This window comes from Emydura macquarii, unplaced genomic scaffold, assembly GCF_026122565.2.
Source record: "Emydura macquarii macquarii isolate MOO-44397 ecotype Brisbane River unplaced genomic scaffold, CSIRO-AGI_Emac_v2 contig_1263, whole genome shotgun sequence".
NCBI lineage: Eukaryota > Metazoa > Chordata > Testudines > Chelidae > Emydura > Emydura macquarii.
Window position 1 is genome coordinate 8,588,737 of NW_027131400.1, and position 23,826 is coordinate 8,612,562.

General features: G+C 40.6%; 1 protein-coding gene across 1 annotated transcript in view; it reads left to right on the forward strand.

The window, feature by feature from the left end:
• The window catches only part of GLI3 (GLI family zinc finger 3), a 238,333-nt gene that overhangs the window by 198,034 nt on the left and 16,473 nt on the right, over window positions 1-23,826 (forward strand). Inside the window, exon 10 of the mRNA XM_067550432.1 lies at window positions 13-153. Within this exon, the coding sequence (XP_067406533.1) occupies window positions 13-153 (141 nt within the window). The remainder of the gene's footprint in view (window positions 1-12; window positions 154-23,826) is intronic.

Genomic DNA, 23,826 nt, shown 5'->3' on the forward strand with positions numbered 1-23,826 from the left:
TTTTTTCCCCAGGAACAGCCAGAAGGAATGACCCTAGTAAAGGAGGAAGGAGACAAAGATGAAAGCAAGCAGGAGCCCGAAGTGGTCTATGAGACGAACTGCCATTGGGAAGGCTGTTCACGAGAGTTTGACACACAGGAACAGCTAGTGCATGTAAGTTAATGGTATTCAGGAACTGGGTTTGAAAACTATGTGACCTTTTTCATGGGGGTCAGGTTCTCTGACCCTGTGCTGAGTCAAGTTTCTTAGCTAACAGCGTCGCAAACTGGAGAGGGGTTTATGAGTTTCTGAGAATAAAGAAAACTGTGAGCCACAGCGCTTGACCTGTTCAGTCAGCTAAAGCTTAGTGTAAAATTCAATAAAGTCTTCAATAGAGAGTGTAATGGCTCTGATCCTGTAAGCCAGCAAACACTATTTTGAGTTAGAGACTTTGATAGTTATTGAGTAATAGTAAGCTGGACATGAATTATTATTAACCTTTAGCCAGGTTTGATTTTTTTTTCCTAAAGGGACTACAACAATAGAAAGGGGAGAAGCGGAAATTCTCCCCTCCCCTAAGGATTTGCAGTTTATTTTATATATCAATTTACTGTTGTATGTGCACTGAGGTGGATTACTTGGCTGGATATGTATAGCCTGAGTTACTGCAGTCCCTTGAATGAAGGTAAACCTTGTAGCCTTATTCATTCCAGTCCAAAAGTTAGTCACCCTTTCCCCTCCAACCAAAACAAAATTTGCAATGTTTACTACTGCACAGCACAACTGGCTAAAAATTGCACCATCAAAATATAGGATACCTCTTAGCAAACACATTCTTTCCCTATTTCTAGGCAATGGCATCTCTGCTGATTGTACCTCTGTTAAATAATCAAATAGGCAAATAACAGAACTATTGTAACTATGAATCTTTAAAAAATAATCTCCTGTGCCCTGATTGGGGATAGAGTTGCAGACCAATTTTACCAGTTGAAGAGAACAGCATCAAAACCTTGATGTTTCTTGAAAAAGCAGGATATACAGTGCTCTATGTTATGCATAATTCATTCCTTTATCGGGCCCATAGTATTAAAATAGCCTGTTGATAAATATACATTTTTTCAGGTTTTTTAATACATTCTAGAGCACCGTAGGGCCAGGCTGTCCTCTGGTGCAAATCAATATAACTCAATTGACATCAATGGAGTTATGCCCATCTACATTGGCTGAAGATATTGCCCAATATGACTAGGGCTGTGCTTAGCAGTTTCCCATCAAGACATATTTAATAATAACAAATGTGTGATGCAGAAGTTATTGCTGTATCACAGATTAGAATATACCAAGTACTTCAAAAGTAAATTTATTTCAATTACATTTCCACATTTTTACACAAGTGTAACAGGATTTTTTTTATATTGTGAATTATTTTTGAGCAGAGGTGTCTTTTTTTTTTTTTAAATGAAGAGCGACTGTTTTAACAGCAGGCACAAAGACTTTGAAGCATTTAGAAAATTAGACCCCAGTCCTGCAATTGATTGCATGCAGGCAGACTGTTACAGCCACAGAAAGCCCCCTTGTCTTCAACAGGGTTCTGTATGAGCGTAGCAAACTACATCTATGGTGAATGATTGCAAGATTGGAGCATTAGAATGCCTGGAAAACATTTCTGAACATTCAGCAATGATCCAAATGTTGATGATGAGTCATTTTTTGCCACCAAAATATTAAAACTAAGAGAAATGCAGACTAAAAATGCATTTAGTAGTGAAAAGAGAGGAAAGTGGAAATTTTAAAATTGTAGACATACAATTTAATTGAACTCTGCTGTGCATGTCATATAGCTAACATAGAATAGTTTTAAATGACATTGCAATGTGAGATTTTAAAAGTGGAGATTGCTATTGGTCTGGTTTATAGAGGGACCCATTGCATTGGTAAGAGCCAGCAGCAATAATTCCATGGAAATAGCATGTTTCTTGTATTTTAAAGTAATGATAGTATCTGATATGGGATCTCACAGCATTATAAAGAAAAAAATTCTCTGTGGCAAGGACTTTGTGTTCATATCTATTTGTGTCAGTGCTTAGTACTATAAGGCCCAATTCTGATGGGGGCCTCTTGACACAAATAAAATAATAATAGTAAATAATAATTACAACTGTCACTTTAAGGTAGTACAGTTCAAACCCCTACATAGAAATGTCCTTTCCTTGGCATAAGTTTGTAATGGCCGTGTGACTCGCGCATGAATACGTTATGCAGGTATGTACAAGTATAAATACAGCCTTTGTGTCACATCATCCTACCATATGCTCTGTAAATTTCACATATTTTACAGAAAGGAGAGAGCTTTAATGTTTTTAAATCAGAACTGTAAACCTGCCCCTGGGGCAGGACTGAATATTGGCCATTCTGCATCAGCCTACTGTCGTTTTGGAAGAAACGCCATATTTAAGGAAAAGTCAGAGATCTTTCTCTAGCAGTTTATTTTTTTAAGCTGCTGAGAGGTTTGCGATGTTCAAATGAACTCCAGTGCAGCTGGATTGGTGGGCAGAGTGTAGGTGAAGTTGTCTAAGGGGCATGCTAAATGCAATTTATCACATAGATACCACGACTACTTGGAGGGCACATATTTATTTATATTTATCTGGGTATATCTCTTGATTATACTCTCTGCCTGAAATAGCTCTACTGACTTCAGTTGAATTTACTCTTGATTTACATTGGTGTAAGCAATAGGAGAATCAAGTCATGTGTGTGCAGAGGCACACACACTATGTCTATATAGATTTAAACAGGAAACCATTCTCAACTTTAACTATTGCAGAGCTGGTGCTCCTCTAAAATATAGATTATATACCCATAGACTATGCGTGTATATATACACACAACATATATATAACGTTTTACAGCACAATTAAATCTAAATCCTAGACATACTAATCACTATTTGATATGATTTTTCCTGCACTGCTTGCTTATCCCTAATTCCCAGTGCCATTAGTATGAATTGTGGGTACTCAACAAAAGCAGGAGTGGGCCCCAAGAGATGGTGTTTTCATATTGAATTTATAAAGAGAACTTTACTTGCAATGAATAAATAAAAATATACACAAAAGGAGTGTTATGGACCCATCCAGGAGGATTTGACACTGTAACAATGTCAATGGTGGTTCATATTTTCAAGTGATGTGTGCCACTAAGAACTCAGCATGGTTACATTTTCATGATACATACACCAAAAGGCCAGGTGTTAAACCATTCAGATGCTGAGCTTTATTTATAGCACCTGTCCATCCTTCCTCTCTCCCCCCAACAGTTAATAGAAAGATTCATGATTCTTCATGGTTGTCTATCTCGTGTCTGACAGTACCGACTGCTCTGCTAAAGCAAGTCACTATCTATAATTGATATCCTTCTATGGAATAGGGTGCCGGCTGCAATTGAAGGGTTTTGCTGAAAGCTCTTAAATCCTGACAAGTTCTGCCCTTGTTCTGGTTCAGTCACTGAGCTACACTGCTGGAATTCCAGGGTTATTTGAACTTGGGGCAAAAAAGGGATGCATGTGTTTCACATTAGCAAATCACAAAGTTGGAGAGCAGTATTAGGCCATGGGCCGTGTTCGCCTGCTAGGTAGTCTCATTTACAGTACGTTGCACTCCTGAAAAGCTTGCTTACTTACATTACTGTTTGAACGTGTGTTATGTAGTTTTTTCTTTACATCCTTCCCAAAAAAAAAATCTTTTATTTATTTTCGAGCTTCAGTTTGCTGCTGGGGTCTTTATCGGGCAGCTGTTTAATTAATTTCTCTGCCCAGCGAGATATTATAATTGGGCTTAGCTGAGCTCAAGTTTGTTTTAAATATTTGATAAATGTTTTCTAATGCCCAGAAGCTAATGAGATACTGTGTATTTTTTTAAATCTGTTTTTTGTTGCAATTTGTCTTCCTGCCACGAAATCAGTTAGAATGAAGAAAATATTGCAAAGGGGTTAGACATTAAAGATAAAAATTTTTTGAAGAAAATTATCCTTAAAGGAAATGGCTGAAGTTATTGTTAAATAGTAACACAATGGCAATCAGAAAAATGCAACACTATTTCTCATTCCTCCCCTCCCTGCTGTGTAGCCTTGATGATAATTATTCTTTTATTTGAAAACACAAATAGTTATACTTGAAGAACTATAAAGATCTATTTTTGTTAGTGTTTTCCCCTTAATTGTAGAGCAGTAAAATCTTCTTATGATTCTTATATTTGATTATATGAGACCAAGAAGCCCTAACCTCAGACTGACAGCATATATTTTGCATGTTAGTTTTCTGAAGTCTTCTTGTGCATTTGCAGAGCTAGCTTGGCGGATGTGCACCCTCCAGGGTGGATGGTTACCACTGCCTTGCACGCTACTGAATGCAAACCTGCTCTTGTAATTAGCCCTTGTGTGCAGGCAATGGGAAGCTTCTTGTATTTTACACACACCTCTTGGCACATACACAAGTGCCAGCCACAATCTGGCTCTTAATATTTACAAAGTCCAATCTACGATTTGCAGAATGGTCTGTACCCAGTAGGGCTTGCCAGGTATTGGAACCACTCAAAGGAACCAACATGTGACATTCTCGTCATCGACTTTCCTCCAGATTCTTTCTTTGAAGCAGAGGGTTGCACCTCACTCTTACAAAAGAAGCAGGGGGTTCATCTCCCAAAGCCAGTCTATGCCCCCAGATCGGGGCTACCCATTGGGACACCTGGGACAAGGTTTTCAGGAGTAACTAGTGGTTTTGGAGTGCCTCAGTCTATGGATACCCTATCTGAGACACCTTAAAATGGGCCTGATTTTTCAGAAACTGCTAAGCACTCATCCCCTGAATATCAGGCCCTCTAAGACGACTGAAGTTGGGCACCCAGAAATTGAGGCACCTGAAATCACTAGTCACTTTGGAAAATCTTGGCTCTTCTGCTTCTGTACTGCCGCCTGGTGCTGCCTCTGTTCCCTTTCAGAATGGCTGCGGTGGGCCAGGATTGGACCAAGCTTCCCTTACCTACCGCAAGGGTTCCAAAGCATGGAAGGGACTCCGTTCCCCACACTGTGGCAAGGGGCACGGATAAGAACTATTCACATGTAAGAGATAGCAGGGTCAGGCTCTGATTGAGCACGTGAGACGCAACTGTGTGCACATTCAAGAAAAGGTCCTTGAGAATCGTATGACCGAGGGAACAAATAGAACTGGGCGGACCAGGATGGCTGAGTTCCATTGCCAACAATTTAGCTGTGCATTGGCATCTTATTTTAAATAGGCACTTACAAACACAGCCCTTCCCAAATGTGATTAGTTATCTGCTGTATTTTTTCTTTCTTTTCTTCAGCACTGACTGTGCATGCAGTACTGTATGTTGCCCAGACAAAGGCATGGCCCCGATGAATTGAGGAGCTTTATGATCTAAAGGAGCCTAATGACACATCCCAATTTACATGTATATTTAATGTATTTTTTTATTAGAAAGGACTGTTTTCAATGTGTTTCGCTGTGTGTTTATTCAGTTACATTACAGTATCACCTAGTGGCCTCCACTAGGTCAGAAACTCATTGTGCTTGGCAGTGTAAAAACTTGACAGCCCCTGCTCTGAACAGCTCACACACATTTCCTGTAAATCGAAATGACTCAGGAATAGATTTTAATCATTGTTTTATAAGTGGAGCCTTGTATTGGATAACTTGCAAAGTTATTTTTCCCTTGCTGGGTCTGGCCTCTGCACAGTTTCAAAATTTGGGGGAATTAATATTACATATAAGGGCAATCTTTCTCACAGATCTGAGCCTATTTCAGATCCTGGACTTGATGACGGGGTTTGGGGGAAGCTTTTTAGCGGTAAGAGAGAGCAATGGAAAGGTTTCTCAACACCTCCTCTGTGTGTTGTGTGTTTTGTAGCTGACCCGCCAACCATCTAGGATGATAGTAAGGGAAGGGTCTTGGATGAACTTTTAGTTCTTAGAGTTTGAATCCCCCTGAGTGTGTTTTTAAAAAAAATGAGTATAGGTAAAGAACACAGTATAGGTATAGCTGTGATATAAATGAGTATAGCTAAAGAACCCTTCTTTCACAGGTTCAGATGGCACAGACTGCCAAATCTACAGCTGGAATGTACTGGTGTGGAGTTGTTGTTTATAGCACCAATAATGCATCACATGCTTTCTAGAGAGCATCTAAAAAGCATCTCTCTTCCCAAAGCACTCATGCGCTCTCTTGACTCACATTCTATGCATAGAATGTTTTGTTGAAAAATATACTAGTAAATTACAGCCCAGACCTCTAACCCCTATCAAAAGTAACTGTAAGTGCTCTTGATTTCAAGGTTAAGTAACTCCAGACTCACTTAATGGCTGCTACACAGCTGTTTTGCACATGCAGCAGGCAAAGTCAGTAGCCTTGAGGACCTGGTACATCCCCTGTCCACCTTCAAAATGTCTCTTTTCTGTGCTCTGCATGTGGCCCATGTACTGGAGTGATCATGCCTTTTGCAACCCTGAGCTGTGTTTAGAGTAAGCACTGCTATGTTAGGTTCACTTCTTGCTCACTGGGGACCTGATCCAAAGCCCAGTGGTATGAGTGGAAATACTCCCATTGATGTCAATGGGCTTTGGATTAGGTCCCCTAAGTGGTCTACTATTCAGAGCTACCTGATTATACACACTATGTATCCCTGTGTGGAGTATGGCCTTCAGTGAATCAGCGAGGGAAAAAAAGTTAGGTTGGGTTGTTCTGGTTGGAGTTTTTTTTTAATAGGAAGAGGGTTACAAATAAATAAACCACCCTAATTTGTGAGGAATTAAAAGGAGATTTAGAGAGAGACGTAATCATTTCCATTTTAATTGCTCTATAATGAGCATTTCTCTCTCAGCATCAGTAAAATTTGTTAACCAATTACTGCTTTTCATTGCGTTGCTGGAGTTGGTGTACCTGAAAGGAAAGATGAGCAACAAAACGCAGTTTAACTAGCTCAAGATGGGCACACAGCTGGACAGGACCAAGTACAATAATGAGCAAGCGGATTGGCCATGCTTTTGAGCAAAAATTATTTTGCGTGTTCAGTGGTCAGTTTGGTTAGCTGTGCAGTCACACTGGCAACTTCTTTCTGGTTTTAGTCAGGTGGTTTCCAACGTTTATTACATGTGTGAAACAGCAGTTGAGGACCAAATCCTGAATATGTTACCTGAATAAACAGGACTGAAAGGATTGCTTTCTATGATGAGGTGACTGGCTCTGTGGATGTGGGGAAGGCGGTGGATGTGATATACCTTGACTTTAGCAAAGCTTTTGATACGGTTTCTCACAGTATTCTTATCAGCAAGTTAAAGAAGTATGGGTTGGATGAATGGACTATAAAATGGATAGTGAACTGGCTAGAGCATAGGGCTCAACGAGTAGTGATCAATGGCTCCATGTCTAGCTGGCAACCGGTCACAAGCGGAGTTCCCCAGGGGTCGGTCCTGGGGCCGGTTTTGTTCAACATCTTTATTAATGATCTGGAGGATGGGGTAGATTGCACCCTCAGCAAGTTTGCGGACGACACTAAGCTGGGGGGAGTGGTAGATACCCTGCAAGGTAGGGATAGGATACAGAGTGACCTAAACAAACTGGAGGATTGGGCCAAAAGAAATCTAATGAGGTTCAACAAGGACAAGTGCAGAGTCCTCCACTTAGGAAGGAAGAATCCCATGCACAGCTATAGACTGGGGACCGACGAGCTGGGCAGCAGCTCTGCAGAAAAGGACCTGGGGGTAACGGTGGATAAAAAGCTGGATATGAGTCAGCAGTGTGCCCTGGTTGTCAAGAAGGCTAATGGAATATTGGGCTGCATTAGGAGGGGCATTGCCAGCAGGTCACGGGAAGTGATTATTCCCCTCTATTCGGCATTGGTGAGGCCGCATTTAGAATACTGTGTCCAGTTTTGGGCCCCCCACTACAAAAAAGATGTGGACAATTTGGAGAGAGTGCAGCGGAGGGCAACCAAAATGATTAGGGGGCTGGAGCACAGGACTTATGAGGAGAGGCTGAGGGAACTGGGCTTGTTTAGTCTGCAAAAGAGAAGAGTGAGGGGGATTTGATAGCGGCTTTTAACTACCTGAAAGGGGGTTCTAGGGAGGATGGGGCTAGGCTGTTCTCGGTGGTGGCAGATGACAGAACAAGGAGCAACGGTCTCAAGTTGCAGGGGGAGGTCTAGGTTGGACATTAGGAAAAAGTTTTTTACTAGGAGGGTGGTGAAGCATTGGAATGGGTTACCTAGGGAGGTGGTGGAATCTCCATCCTTACAGGTTTTTAAGCTGAGGCTTGACAAAGCCCTGGTTGGGATGATATAGCTGAGGTTAGTCCTGCTTTGAGCAGGGGGTTGGACTAGATGACCTCCTGAGGTCCCTTCCAACTCTAATATTCTATGATTCTATGATTCTATGAAAGAAATGTGCTGAAAAGGCAGAGAGCAGAACAATGGCCTCTTCAGCGCCCATGTATAATAGCTGATGCACAACTGATTAATGTCTGCAACGTGCAAGGGAAGAGCACAGTAGGCCTAACTTGCTACCACCCCACCATTTGGGACCTTGGCCAGCAGATTTACCCTGGATGAAATTCACTCCTGTGAAGAAAGCTGGTGCAGAGCTTGGCTATGCTACAAAATAATGTAGTGTCCACCTAGTGCAAGTCCGGAACTCCACATCCTCCAGAGGAAATGTGGTGTTTTGCTGTGCTTTGCTTGCCATATGGCTGCCTCCAGGGTGGAGGGGAAGAGTTGCTCCACAGTGCACACGTGAAAAGCTGTCTTCCAAATCTTTTATACGAGGGCCACGTTTTCCACATTGGACACCCAAACTGTGCCTGGAAGGTTTGTGTGGGTAGTGGTTGCTCCTGGAAAAACTTGAATTTATGAGTGCAGACCAGGTTAGCTTGTGTGTAAATGTTTGATCATGCATAGAAATGGCAGTTTTGCCTGTGCAAATGTAGGTTTTGTGGATATACCAGGTATGCAGTTAAATTTAGCTGGTGCATTTTAGACAGTTCTGAGAATTTGGCTTTAAAGTTTCAGTTGCTCTGCTCCCTTTATTCGTTTATCTTTTTTTTCAGAACCTTTTTTTTTTTTTGTGTGTAACATCTTAATAGAAACAAGCAGTGGATCCTTTTATCCTGATTGAATGAATCCAGTGTTTTTGCTCTGAAACTTTTATGCTGGTGTGACTTTTCCTCAAGGTGCTGGGTATCTAATCTATAAAATGAATGGGTGGTGTTTTTGTCAGGAGTGGGTAGGGTTGGTGGCTTGACTGTAGGTATGAGGTCTGCATATACCATTCTTACATGTATCACTGGACTGAGATGCTGCAGTTCTTAGAGTGAGATAAAGTAGTCAAGCTGAAAATGAAACAAAGCTCTAACTGTATTCCTCCTTGTGTTTAGCAGAGATAAACTTCAGTGGAGTCTCAATGCTGCTCCTTTTGGCTTCTGGCAGCAGCTTTAATTGGTAAAATGCAGATTTTTTTTTTTGATCAAGCGAGGATTATTCTTGTTATCAGTCTGGAGCATCTTATTTCAAGATGAAAAGGCTTTGCTGAATTACAGATGCCAACATTTTTACAAAGCACTTTGGCGATTGACATCTCAAAGAGAAAGTATGATTTATTAGCCTATAATGGCTAACACTGAGCACTGGTTTAGGTCCCACTGATTTGTGAAATTGCTTAATATGAATTGCCTTTTTGTGTAACTCAAGCCCCAGGTTTTGCAAACTAACTTAGTATATAAAATGTATGTAACATTTTGTACCCGCAAAGAGGGCAAGGGTTGGGGGCTGAGGAGCAAAAAACAAGAAAAAGAAAGAAAACCTGCTTTTAAATCCATCTTGGTCTTTCTTTTTACAGTAGTTTGGCTGATAAGCTGGCAGGTTAAAGATTAATAACAAGCCCTGTCGCTATCAGTACCTGCTTGTCGATTCTCTGTAACAGGGCTGTCTGTTCAGCATAGAAATTATTGATTAAGTAAAAATTGCTATTAGATTGTGATGTGATCCATAATCACGAACAATGGTGGACATTCTTCTTTCACATCCCGAGCCATGCATCAAGTTTTCCCTCGCAGCAATTTATATTGTGCTGACACTTGTGCTCATTAGGCTTATCCTCTCCTACATGTGTCAAGAAAACACTAAAAGAACGAACGGCAGCAGCACGGCAGCAGGTGGGAACAGACTACATTTTCAGGTGGAAGGAGGAGGTTAAACAGCTCAGCTAAGTCCATCCATTCCTTTTAGTTAGCAGCTCACCCCACAACAGCGCTTTTCTCCAACCGTGGGCCAGATCCAACTTCCACTGAATTGAGTGAGAGTTTTGACATACGTTTCAATGAGAGCAGGATCAGGCCCCACGGATGTCAATCCTATAAATACTCATTATTCCATGTGATTCTATTATGCAGTTGTCACTTACATTAATTACCGTACATGAAGTTCACCCAAGCACAGAGAGGTACAGGGCCCCATGGCAGGGTTGGGTAGGAATAGGGCAGTGTAAGTCAAATAAAGGCTGCACCCTTGTTTGCATCATGGGGCACTGTGGGGGAGTTAAGACGGTCTTCTGTGTTGCCTTAGTTGAGAGGCTTCCTGAGTGTAGGATTCCTCAGTTAGGGATGCTTCAGTTGAAGCTATTTCAGCTTACGATAAATCAAGTAAGCAGGTGACATTCCCATTTTGCTCCTAACAGAAAACATTTGTTGGGCCAGATTTCTCCCTCCGATGGTTTAAGTTGAATAAAAACAAAACACAAACCTTAAACTAAATTTCCTCCTGAGGTTTCTCCTCCTGTTTGTAGGGTTTCTCCCACAAGACTTCTCTGTCCCTAATTCCTTCTGCCTCAGAGGGAATTAAACCTTGTATTTATTTGGCAGAGCTAATAAGGCCCAGCTGGTCTGGCTGAAAGGGAGAGTCAGCAGAATAGCTCTGCTTCTTTACAAAGGTTACTACAATCTGACAACAGGGTGAGGCAGTCTAAAGGTTCTGCCTCTCTTAGAATCTGGCAGTCTATCACAAGTCTATTAAGGGTGGATTGTGATTTAGCAGCACTTTGGTTTTTTTCTCTCATTTTATATTTTCTTAAAATCAGAGAACTTAAATGCAGCAAACTAATGTTAAAATAATCATCATCATTAACATTATTACTACTAATTATCTTACTGCATTTATGTAGCAAGTATCGGGGCAGTGTTTTACCTATCATTTTTGCACTTTAAAAATTCCAGTTTTGCCATAACTAGATAACAGAACCTCAGTATTTGTACTATTCCTTATACTTCTGTATATTCAGTTTAAGGACTACTGCAAATATTGAGTTGTATTTAGTTCTCTAGGGCTATTAGCAAGTTTTTACGTACGACCACTCTGGTTCAAATTAAGAGAATACTACATTTTCTAAACAGGGAGCATATGCCCTGCACACTTACATGCATCTCTGTACAACATAACCACTTTCTCTGAATGGATCAGAGCCAGGGGATTACCAGCCAGGAAATTAATTGCCAAGGGAAGTCCAAACATTAAGAGTTAGTAAAAAGTCTGAACAAAGAGGTGTGTTTAAATCACATTCTAAAGAAGCCAGGCTCAGGCTCTGATGGTTTTTTGGATGAGGAAGCATTACAAAAGCCATAGGCTGGTCACCAAAAATGGCCTTCCATTGACTCCTCCAGATTTTTTCCTAGGATTCACGTAGTACGTTCCTGTCAAATTCCAGTGGCCACAACAGGGCATAGGGAAAGGAACAGTCTTTGAGATAACCCAGACCTACTTTATTTAGGGTTTTATATAATAGTAACTTCACCTGGAAGTGAATTAACAGAAAAATATGCTCTTCAGTTCTCTCCCATATATGGCAGGCAATTCTTTTCTGTGCTACCTGACACTTATGAGTAGTCTTCATAGCTCCAGGCTGAATGCATTGCAGTTATCTGGTTTCGAATTGGTGAGGCAAGGATTACTCTGTTGTAGTCTGTATCTGAGAGGAAGGAATGCAAACTTCTGTCCAGCAACCGATGAAATGAAGTGTTAGTGGTCACTAGAAGTCCGAGAGCAAAGGTGAAACTGGCAACACTCCAACATTGCACACCACCTGGACAAACTGAAGACATGTTCTCACAGCAAACAAGTCCCCATCAATTCCTCAAAATGCTTCCCACTCCTAACAAACCTCATATCCATACCATCTGGATTGATCCTGAGCCAGCTAGCCTTCATCTCCGTCCCTATTTCTGTCATACGTTGGGAAGCCAGGGAAACACCTCTGTCCCAATGCTCTGGAAAGGAGACTTATCAGGTGAAATCCTAGCCCTGTTACAGTCTATGGCAAAATGCTGATTAACATCAGTGAGGCCAGGATTGCACCCATTGTAGCTGAGTTGATCTATATTTTAATAACACTGTACGCATAGTGCTTCACAGTCTCCCCTAATGGCTTTTCATGTATAGTGAACAAGAGAGGTGACATGCCCACAGAGGATTTTGGAGTTTGAGTCATGGAAAGAAACAATGGGAGGGTTGGGGCATGGTTTAGGGGTGCAACAAGGCTGGTGAGGGGTGCTGATTGCAGAGCTGGTGGGGATGTTTGTTTTTTGTTGGGAAGGGTGGTTGGTGCTGGGTGGGGCAATGTAATTATAGCCACAAGGGTCACTGGATACCGATGTCCACCTTATGATAAGGGTTATAACCTTTTGTAATCCTGACCCATGTTATAGCACAAGCTCAAAAGAAATCTTACAAGACCTTGAGAGATTAATTCTAACTAGATGGCCAGTAGAAAAAAGTCCACGTCTTTGCACAATGCCTTATTGGAACGATAGAAGTGATATTGCTGCATATGGTGAGATTGCACAAAGGATGCTATTAACATGTGATCGGAAATGCCCATCTGTGGTTGAGAAGACCAGAGCCAGGAATGTCTCATTCTGGTTTAGGCATGGAGGCCGCTATGGAAGATAACACTGTTTCTTTTAGTACCTATAGGTATTACAGTAGGTTCTCTCCAGTTCATCATCTCCTGTCATAAAACAAGTTTTAAATGTATATATTATTTTCTAAAGATTTCCCTGAGACTTTGCCACTTTCTTCATCATTCTGGGATGGATCTGGTCCTTTTTTTTTTTATTGGCAAAAAGTGGATCATTGTCTGTCACCTAATTTAACCTGCAGTTTCCAAAAAATGTAAAAAGAGTCTTGTAAAAAGAGTCCAGATAGATTTAGCTGTTTAGTGGTCTAAAATTGTAGATGAAACACCAACATATTCACTGTGTAGATGATTTGGATATGTTCATATTGAATGCACAGAACTCTCTTTAAAAAGCAATATGTTCATTGATTGATTTATATAGGAAAATCCTGTTGAGGAGCACCCTCTCTCTTATTCTTCAGTACTGTAATTAGTTATAAACTATTAAAAACAGTGGAAATAATTCATGGCTTTGCAGAATCTGATCCGAGTCTGAACTCTTGGACTAAAATAGTTACATATTATACAGCAAGTACATATGTATGCTCAATGTTTATATATGTTTGTTTAACATGCTCTAAATAGCAGATCTCTCTAATTTTCCTATACTTTGCTTGCTCTTTCCCCCATTATGAGCATAAGATTTTCAACAAAATAGTAGAGCAAAATTTTCTTAGGGAACCATGTGTTTTGCTAACCTCTGCATGTAGATAGATGACCCATTGTAATAGTATGGTTGTTTGGAACTCTTCAAAATCTTATTAAAATACTACTGTGTGGCTTTGCCTTGTTTCATCATACCATATAGCATTTCTTAGATTTTTAAATTGGCTCCTAGGATTAAGGGGTTTGTCTCTGCTAATATAAAATGATATAAAGCTGGTGGACTATATGGTTACATTTTAACTCAAAGAGCCTGTTGGTACAGCCCTGCTGAGGTCTCTTACCAAAACCTTGCCTTGAACTGCAATGTAATTTTAACAGATTTTTGTCATTAAAGCTGCACAATTTATGTAACACATCATGGTTTTATTTATTAGCTTTCATGCCGCAAACGTCTTTCTTTTTTCCCTTCTGCATCTTTATTCTTCGGAGTTTATTTCTTGGCTATGTTGGCCCATTCTGCATTGTGAAATATGGACATGCAGAATTTATAAGAAAATATTATTACTTTTATTTTGGTTTGAAACCAAAGTACATTAACAGATACAATAATAGCTGCCCAAGCCTCAGCCCTGCAATAGCTTCATTCCAGAATGTTATAGTCTTTAATAGGCTGTGCACTGGCATAAGCGTACACAAGAATGCAGGATCAGGGTCTAGGTGTCTTTGGTAAAAATGATGTCTAGAATTTATTAAAGGAAAACAATATGGAAAAATAGTTAATTCACTTTTAATATATACAGTAGGTCTGATTTCTATTGAAATCACATGCTCTATGGCTGCAGGAAGGGGACCCACGGATAATTGTCTCCTTTGTTGCAGCAATGTGAGGAAAACATCCAAAGTATTTAGCTGTCCTACCTAGTAGGGGAGGGTATGTTTTTACAAAATCAGGATGGTGTGTTTATCTTACATAGTATTTTCAAATAAAATGAAATACTGTATTGAAATGCTGTATATTATTAGTTTATACTCTCCTGCACTAGGCAGAGTTCTCCAAAAAGCAAGAAATGGCATATATACTTTAAAAAATGTTACACTGAAATCTGCAGCTTTGTTAAGTGCATGGAGTAGTTCACAGGCCTATTTTTCCTGTACTTAAAGGTTGTATGCAGATTTATTGTGAGTTCCTTATTGCAAAGAAAGCAGTGAGATATTGTTCAATCTGATACTGCCTATTTGGATTTTTTGAATAGGGTAAAACATGGGTTTCCTGGAAATACTACCACAGTTGCATGCGGCAACCATTTTATTCCCAATATACAAAGATCATTAAAGATGTGAAACTTGGAATTGATCCTAAGGTCATACTGTATCTTTCCATGTTCAATCACTCATAAAATCAGCTAAATTATGTATTTCCTGGGCAGTGTTCTGAGATGAGCTCACTCATTCTGGTTGGTCAATATATAGTTTAATTATACAGTCATGCATTCCCGCAGCCTCTCCCCCACCAACCTATGGACCCAATTCTGCCCTTGCCACAATGACAGCAGTTCCTGTTGGCTTCAGCAAGAGTTGTGCCTATGTGATTGAGGGCAGAACTGATATCTGTGTGTAGAGTAGAACCTACTTATAAGGGCAAATCCTTCCCTGCCTGCACAACACAGGTAGCACGAGGGTTATGGTGGAAGAAAGAATCTCCCCACTGCACTTATACCACAGAACTATTCTCCTGTAGCAGCACTAACATGGCACTGGCTCTCCTGTGCTCCACTCCGTGAGGTACGTTGGCTGGTAGAGCCGAGCAGACTCTCTGCTTCAACTTCCAGGCCCAGCATCACCCAAGGTGTCTTCATGGAGTAATTAGACCGTGTGTGTATGTATGCATGTACACATGCTTGAGAGGACATCCCCAAATCCAGCTCACCAACCAGGGTTAGGATACAGGACTCCTTCAGTGGCTATAGGCTGGAATAGCAGCCTCAGCTAAGCCACATAACTTGTGCTGCGGGCCGGGGCACTGGATCAACAGATGCAAATGGTCCCTGCCCCTACCACTCTTCTCGGTGCCAGCCTTTTTGGGCCAGCCTAGAGTGAACCCTCAGTGGCAGAAGGTTTAGAGGCCACCTTGCATGCCCGTTTCCACATGGTCCCCTTTCTTTTCACTAGTATGCCTAGTGATCCTTGGCTTATGCTGAAGATATTCTGAGTTGATGAATCACCTGTTATTTATTAGACGAACACCACACCAAAGAGAAACCATCCAACGCTTGGGGCACCCTGACACACATCTAATATACTGAAGAATAGGAGAGACAAAGTTAAAATTGACCAAAGGTAAAATTTCCAATAGTGCCTAAATGAGTTAGGAGCCTAAACCCCATTTTCAAAAGAGATTTAAGCACTTAGGAGCCTACATCTCATTCAAAAATCAAAGGAATTTAGCCTTCTAAGTGCCTAAGTCATTACTGAAAATTGGAAAATTTTACCCCAAAGCAGCAGGACTTTGTCCCCCATATATCATTAGATCACCAGTCATGTGGTGCCCAATGCAGCTTCAAAACCTCCCATCGCACCTTCCCACTAGACAGAAATCCCACCTTCCACCCTCTGACAGTGCCCATTCAAATAGATGGACTTTGGCATTGTACCTGGAAGATCTCCAGATTTGGACTATTGTGGGTGGGGTAAGAGCAGAGCATTCTGTTCAGTTTGACAAAATATGGAAGCGCTCACATTCTGCTTGGACTCACCCACATACAATATAAGCTTCAGTATGAAAGGGATTGGCAAGGCTTGACTCTCACAGCAGCTTCTAAGTATACTGTACAATTTCTTCCAGAAATACAAAGAAAAAAAGTGAACCTGAACTCCTTAAAATGTCAGCTTCCTCTATTAACCTCCCAGTTAATAATGGAAGAATGTAGCACCCTTCCCTGAGAGATGGCACTTTAGCTTTAGATTATGTCATGTGAAGGAACATCAGAGGAGAAACAGAACTGAGAGCCCATTAAAGGATCTTTTATATAGCAGTAAAATGATTAATATCCACACCAGTTGTTGCAGAGATTACAGCAGATGCTCATTCAGTAAACCTTTGATATTATGAAGTAAAAACACAACTTTTGCCCTTCGCTTTATGTCTACCTGGACTTGCACAGGAAATCAAGGAAGACTTATAAAATGCCACTTTTACTGAGCTACATTTTGCTGTTGGCAGACTTGGCATATTATATAGGTGAATGTAGGTATATCAAATGAAACAAAAACAAGATGTGATCTTATTGGGAAAGAATCCTTATAATATCATGTTGCCCCCTCCCTAAACTCCCAAAGCCTATATAAAAACATGGAAACCTAAAACGCAGTCTCAAGGAATCCCTCTTCAGCCTAAACAGCAACAGTTTGCCTCATCTGTGTTGTGTCCTATACATACTGTATAACTACGATATCAGAGATTAAAAGAAAGGACATGCTGTATTATGAACTGCAGTCTTTATTTTTAGGATTGGATAACTTTTCTCTTTTTTCCCCCCACTGATTCCCTTTATGTCCTAAGGGCAGATCCTTTCTCTTGGGTCAGGAATGTAATAAGGCAGGTTTTCCTCTCTCCAGGATATTGTGTCTGTCTCACTGTGCTTAAATTGCCACAGAGAGCTCTTCAGAGCAAAATACAGTATTTTCTTTGTACATGGGCCAACGATTGACGTATCCTTGGGGACTTCTCTGTCTTTAGCATTTAAACATACGAGCTGGATATGTTTAACCTATTGATGGGCAACAAAGACAACTGCAGAATTGACTGATAGAGAACAAGAGAAAAAGCTTTACATTTTGGAGCAGAATCACCCCCACACAGATTAGCAAATAGGAAACATTTTACAATATTGAGAATGTTTTTGTTATTACAAGTAAGTGAAGGAAAATAATCAAATCTGTTTTAACAGTAGCAACACAGGCAAGAAGAAAACAGCCCTGCTGAGATGTGTCTTTTATATTATTATATAACCGGTTTTATATAATATGTTCCTGTTCAATAACAAGAGTCTACATGTAGATAACGACACTACTCAAGAGCCATTTCTGTTGTGGCAACAATTAGAAATCCTCCAGTTCACAAGGGCTCAATTGACTGGGCGTTGGGAATAATTGACTCTTGGTTTAGCTATTTATAATGACATTCCCAAAATGCAAAGGTCTTTTAAAATGTCTTGTATTTGACAGCTTCCTCCTGCCTTACCTTACCCTATTCTGTGTTCCTTGTTTCTTAGGCTGTAAGCTCCTTGGGGCAAGAACAGCCTCTTACTGTGCTCATTGGGGCCCTGATCGAGGTTGGGGCCAATGAACTCCATCGTAATAAAGGTGTTAAAAGCTATTGGTTATCTTGTGCCATGGTAGATGCATTGAAGGGGAAAGATGACCAAGAAGAAGCTCTTGGGGGAATTCTGCCTCTCAGGCACTATGTCCTAGAGCATAAAGCAGCCACCGACACCCCACCTTTGACAGAGTGCTGTGTGCTTTCCCCACATGCCCCCGGGCTCAGCACTGTTGTCTGATGGGGATGGGAGGCTGTCCCCCTTATCCTTCCCAATCCATTTGGAGGGAGACTAGATTTGCGTAGTATTTGTGCTCAAGGAGGGGCAAGAATTAGAACCATGCCTGGCACTTTGTGCAGAAGCACAGTGGGGGCAAAAGGGAGGGGAAAAGAAGGCTTCTTGCCCCTGTTTCCTTTCTTGCACACCTTTGCCAGGCTGGGCAAAGCCCAATGCATTTTACAAGCAGAGGCACCACTCAGATGCAGCCACCACTGGGGACAGGATGGCAACCAACCAGTCACCAGCATACTGCACAAGGGGTGCGCTGAGGTAAATCAGCTTTACTTAACACTTGTGTAAAAGCTTAGTGGTAGGACTAAAATCATCTTTGTATCTCTTTTAGTGCTGGATTACAGGGCTTGATAGTGCCTCTGTGGCTAAACTGAGACTGGGGCAAAAAGCAATGCCAGTGTATGTTCTTCCGACATGATTGTGTCTCTACCTTCTCTGTCTCTCTTCATTTAGTGAGCTTTGAGCACACACAGACCCTTCCTGATCACCAGTATGTTCCTTTCCACTGCTACCTTCTCTTTTGTTCCCTGTGAGTTCCCTGAGTCTTCCCCTTGCTACTTGCACTTCTAATTGCCACATTATCCCATTCCTAGCCCTCTCACTTGCATTCCTGCTTTCCATTGCTTTTCCTATCATCCAGCTTTTCCTACCGCTACCTCCTCTCCTCATCTCCTTACTATTCAACTACTTGAACTGCACACCAGCTTGCTTTCCCTTCTACGCTCCATGTGCATCTGATCCCCTTCCATTTAATTCTGTTGACCTTCTTGTTTGGCTATAACTCATCATTACTTCTCAACTCCATGTCCAATCTCGACCTAATTTTGGTCTTTCTCCTCCCTCCATTCTTCACTGGCTGTTCTCTCCACTTTAACCAAGGAACTAAGCTGGGAATCAGGAAGAGTAACATTAACAACAGAGAGTAATGAAAAGATGACATGATCCTGACTTTAAATTAACCAGAATGCCAGTTGAGCTGACTTTTTTTCTTGCTGTAAAGGATTGACAGTCATGGGTGGAATTCATAAAAGCATTTAGATGCCTATCTTCCATTGATTTCAAATACCTAAATACCTATGTGTACTCTAGTCCAGTGGTTCTCGACCAGTATACCCCTGGGGATATGCAGAGATCTTCCAGAGGGTACATCAACTCATCTAGATATTTGCCTAGTTTTACAACAGGCAACATGAAAAGCACTAGTGAAGTTAGTATAAACTAAAATTTCACAGACAATGACTTGTTTATATTGATCTATATACTGTACACTGAAATGTAAGTACAATGTTTATATTCCAATTGATTTATTTTATAATTATATGGTAAAAATGAGAAAGTACGCAATTTTTCAGTCATAGTGTGCTGTGACGCTTTTGTATTTTTACGTCTGATTTTGCAAGCAAGTAATTTTTAAGTGAAGTGAAACTTGGGGTACGCAAGACAAATCAGACTCCTGAAAGGGGTACAGCAGTCTGAAAAGGTTGAGAGCCACTGTCCTATCCTATGTGTACTTACTGTGTAAACATTCTGTACTGTCAGTGCATGTGCCAGTTTTACAGATACTGCATGGTGATTTAGTCTATACAGTGGTTTAAATTATACCTCCTGGTTTTCAAATGCTGATTAAGTTTCTTAAGGAGCCACCTTTTTGAATGAAACTTTCTTTATGTAATTATTTGATTTTTTTAAAAAAAATATTGTTTTTAAAAGTACTGAGCAAATACCTCCAGTAATTTTGGAATTATGAGCATCTGGTAAATGATTTCCAGTGTAAAAAGAAAAAAAAAAAATTGCCACACTTCCCTCCTCATCCCATAACTCAAAACGATTTGCTCCCTGAAACTAAATGAGTATGTAGTCCACATTGAGGAGTACTTCAATGACCAAGGTTTTTTTTAAAAGTTAGTTGATAATTAACTTGAAAACTATGTATTAAGCATGAATGACAAAATGTACCAAGAGTCCACGCATAAGGTGGACAGTAAAAAGAAATGGTAACTATTAATATGCATATATGCCTAAATTGACTAATAAAATAATCATATCTCCATAAAACATTTTAGTTCTAACTGATTCCAGCTGAGACTATTCATGGAATATTCAATTTTACTGAAGGTGACCACCACTGTTGAATGGAAATAAGAGGAAACCACATGAATAATAAGAACAATGCTTTATTGTAAGGGACATTTTAGGGAAACACCATTTCCCTTAGCATATCATGTATTCTTCTCTCCAAGGGCAGATTTTTACAGCCCTCAAATATCCAATGCAGTTATCATAAGCTTTAATGTAATGTTTAAAATGGTAAAGGAATGGTTCTTAAAATAAAGACTGGATGGTCACCCTAGTGACAAAATCGGGCTTTTGTATTGTAAATTCTTTGGGGTATGGACACGTTTGAGACCAGTTTTTCAGTTGGTGTAAATTGAAGCCAATGGAGTGACATCAGTTTACATCTGCTCAAGATCTTTTCCCAACGGTATTATTGAGTCTTCGATGAAGTGCCCAGCACAATCAGGACAACTGTAATAAAATAATAAATGCATACAGAAGGGAGGGATAGAGAGAGCTAATTGGAACTTATGTGCAGGCCTGTGTCTAAGATCACACTTTTCAATGTATGGCAATAGGCTGTGTTTGGCTTTAAGAATTTAGAAGTGGCTTAAAAGCTTATGCCACCATAAGGACTTAAAGCAGCTTAAGTGCTTCTGCCATCTTAATGACTAAAAATGGCTTAAGTGCTTATGCCACCTTAAGGACATGAGCCAAATGAACTTCCCCATCTTTATACAGCAGTGAAGGGCACCTTAGTCTCTTGTTGCTGCTTACCTTGGCTGCACAGGGCCTGACTGCTCCTGAGGGTGCTCTGTGGTAGAAAAAGCACAGGGAGGATCCATGCTTGCTCTCCAGGCAGGTGATGCAGAACTTCTGCAATGGGTGGGAGATGGGAGGCCTCAATTAGAAGGAATGCAGTGTCCTCTGCAGAGATGCTGCAAGGGTTGGCGAGAATAGGGAGGGGTTGGATTTTACCAGTTGGATCATTTATAAAAATTCTACCCTGGGTGCAGTTGTGGTAGCAAGGGCTGCTACACACAATTTTTGCCTCCCTCTATGATTTCCATTGTGGGAGGGAATATCTTTGGCCCATCTCTACATCCTGGCTCCATTTTAGAGCTAGCTTCTTGTCCATATGGTTCATTCCATCTCTCACCAGTTGTCAGGAAAAGCCTTCCATGCTATAATGAGATGTTGTGGAGGAGCAGCTGCTCTGATGGCCTCTCCTTGTTGCTTCTTTACCTAATATGGCAGTGGGAAGCAGTGATGAGTCATGGGCTCAATCACTGGGGAGGAAGCAAGATTGGGTACTGTCATAAGTGCTGCATAGCCACATCTCTAGAAGGGCCATGCCCGTTTTGAATCTACTTAGCCACCTGAGGAGGTCACTTCCTTCTCTGTGCCTCAGTTCCCCATCTGTGGCATGGAGATAATCATACTTCCTTATCTCACTGTGTGTTGTGAGGCTAAGTATGATAAAGATTGTGAGCTGCTCAGATACTACGGTACTGGGGGCTAATACCTTAGATAAATAGATGGATTTGATAACTAGATATCAATTCAGGGATTCCTATTGCAGATGTCCCTTGTTTATTTGGTAATAGAAGCAACTTAATTGCACATGGACTTAAGGCCAAATCTTCATCTCCTGTGCAAAACCCCAAGTAAAGGCACTTTACATAGAACACCTACAGGTTGGGGGCAATTAATTTCTTTCCAACCCAGCCCCACAGCTATTCTGTTGTATTAGTGGTGACTCCAGATGGTATTGCTGGACTCAATCTGCACTTCAGACATCCCTTACACTAAGCATTGGCATGTTGGCTCTGTGCAATTTGTGAACTCTTAACCCTCCCGCTCCATGCAGCTGCAGAGTAAGCCATGGTTAGAGGCTGTTCCACTGCATTGGCGCCCCATGGCTTACCCTCCATATCATCCAGAGAAACCACAGCAGTTCTGTGTCTTTTACAACCTTGTGTACTTATGCACTTGGGGGGGAGATTGCCCCATAAAGTGGCCTAGCTACCTGTATTGTTTTTAAATCCATAAGTTTAGTGGGAACTGCTAGCTTTCACTTTTTCTTTCAAAGTGCAGGGAAATTAATTGCCAAAAACTTAATTAGTGCAACATTTAAGTTGCATAGTTATTTTTAGAAAAAACTTACTGGAAATGCTAATGTTTTGCTTTTTACAATACCATTAACTTAGCCACATTGCAGGCAAGTAGTGCTTTTTATTTCTGGTTTTCTTGTTAAATATATTGCATAAGGTATTCAGTGTATGAAATAACATTAGATATTTTCCCCACACTTTTCGGTTTTATCCTCCAAACCATACTTTATTAGACAAAGCATCCTCAATTAGATCTGTTATCTTTTCCTTCTCTGTTGCTTCTGCATCATCCTTCCAATGTCAAAGGATAGTCTCTCTTGCTACTCTTTGGCTGCCAAGGGAAACACATTTGCCTTTGTTTATATATGAATGAATGACTAGTAGGTATCAAGTAGTCTGTCAGAATATGCCTGCTCCCTGTCTATAGAAAACACACAGAAAGGGGAATGAAACAAAAAGCTTATTGGTGGTTGCACTGCATTTTCTGCTGTGTTGTAGAGCACCAAGTGTGGCTTATGAAACCTTCATTGGCTGCATATGAGACATGCACGTTTAAGGCTATCTTTTATGATTTTATATATTGCCAGTAGGATGTGATCATAAAATAGTTTTGCCTCTAGGGCAATGGTTTTCAACCTGGGGTTCGCAGCCTATGTCTTAAGATTTCCAAAGGGATCTGCACCTCCATTTGAAATTTTTTAGGGGACTGCAAATGAAAAAAAGGTTGAAAACCACTGTTCTAGGGCAACTCCAAATCATGCTTACAGTCCCCTATCCTTTTGAGTATTTCCAATAGATAGTATGAGCCAGATTCAGCCTTGATTTTAGTGGAGTTGCAAATTCTTACTTACTTGAATGTTGCCCTATAGCTCTCCTTCTGTTACAGTATTTTTGTGGAATGTTATATGCCTTCAGAGCAGCACCCTAAGAAAATGGGCTAGAACGAATTTAACTCTGATGATTAACATTCAATTGGCATGAAGGTGAACAGCATTCTATTAATGGACTTTTTTTTTTTTGGGGGGGGGGGGGGAGGTAGGGTTCTATCATTCCCGTGTAAGGAGGACATTTTGTAGCATTTTCTATTCTTAATAGAGCTTCAGTTTTCAGGTGAGAGGCTTTTAATAATATAGAGCCTGATACAGCAGAGCCTTATGTGAGTAATCCTTACACTGGAGAGTAGGCTTATTGGCTTTCATGAGCCTATTTGCCTTAGTAAGGATTACTAACATGAGTAAGACTTAAAGGATAGGGCCTATAACGAACAAAAATTAAAAGAACTCTCTTTTCACATCCATAAGACACTAGGACCACTGCATTCAAATTCAATTTCACCAGGAAAAAAAATCCTTCTGATCTAGTCCCCGGAATGTGACATTTCATGGATGTAATAAGGTTACAAACAGATTATAAATTGAAACCCCATAAATCCTTATTGTACTGTACTAAAGCT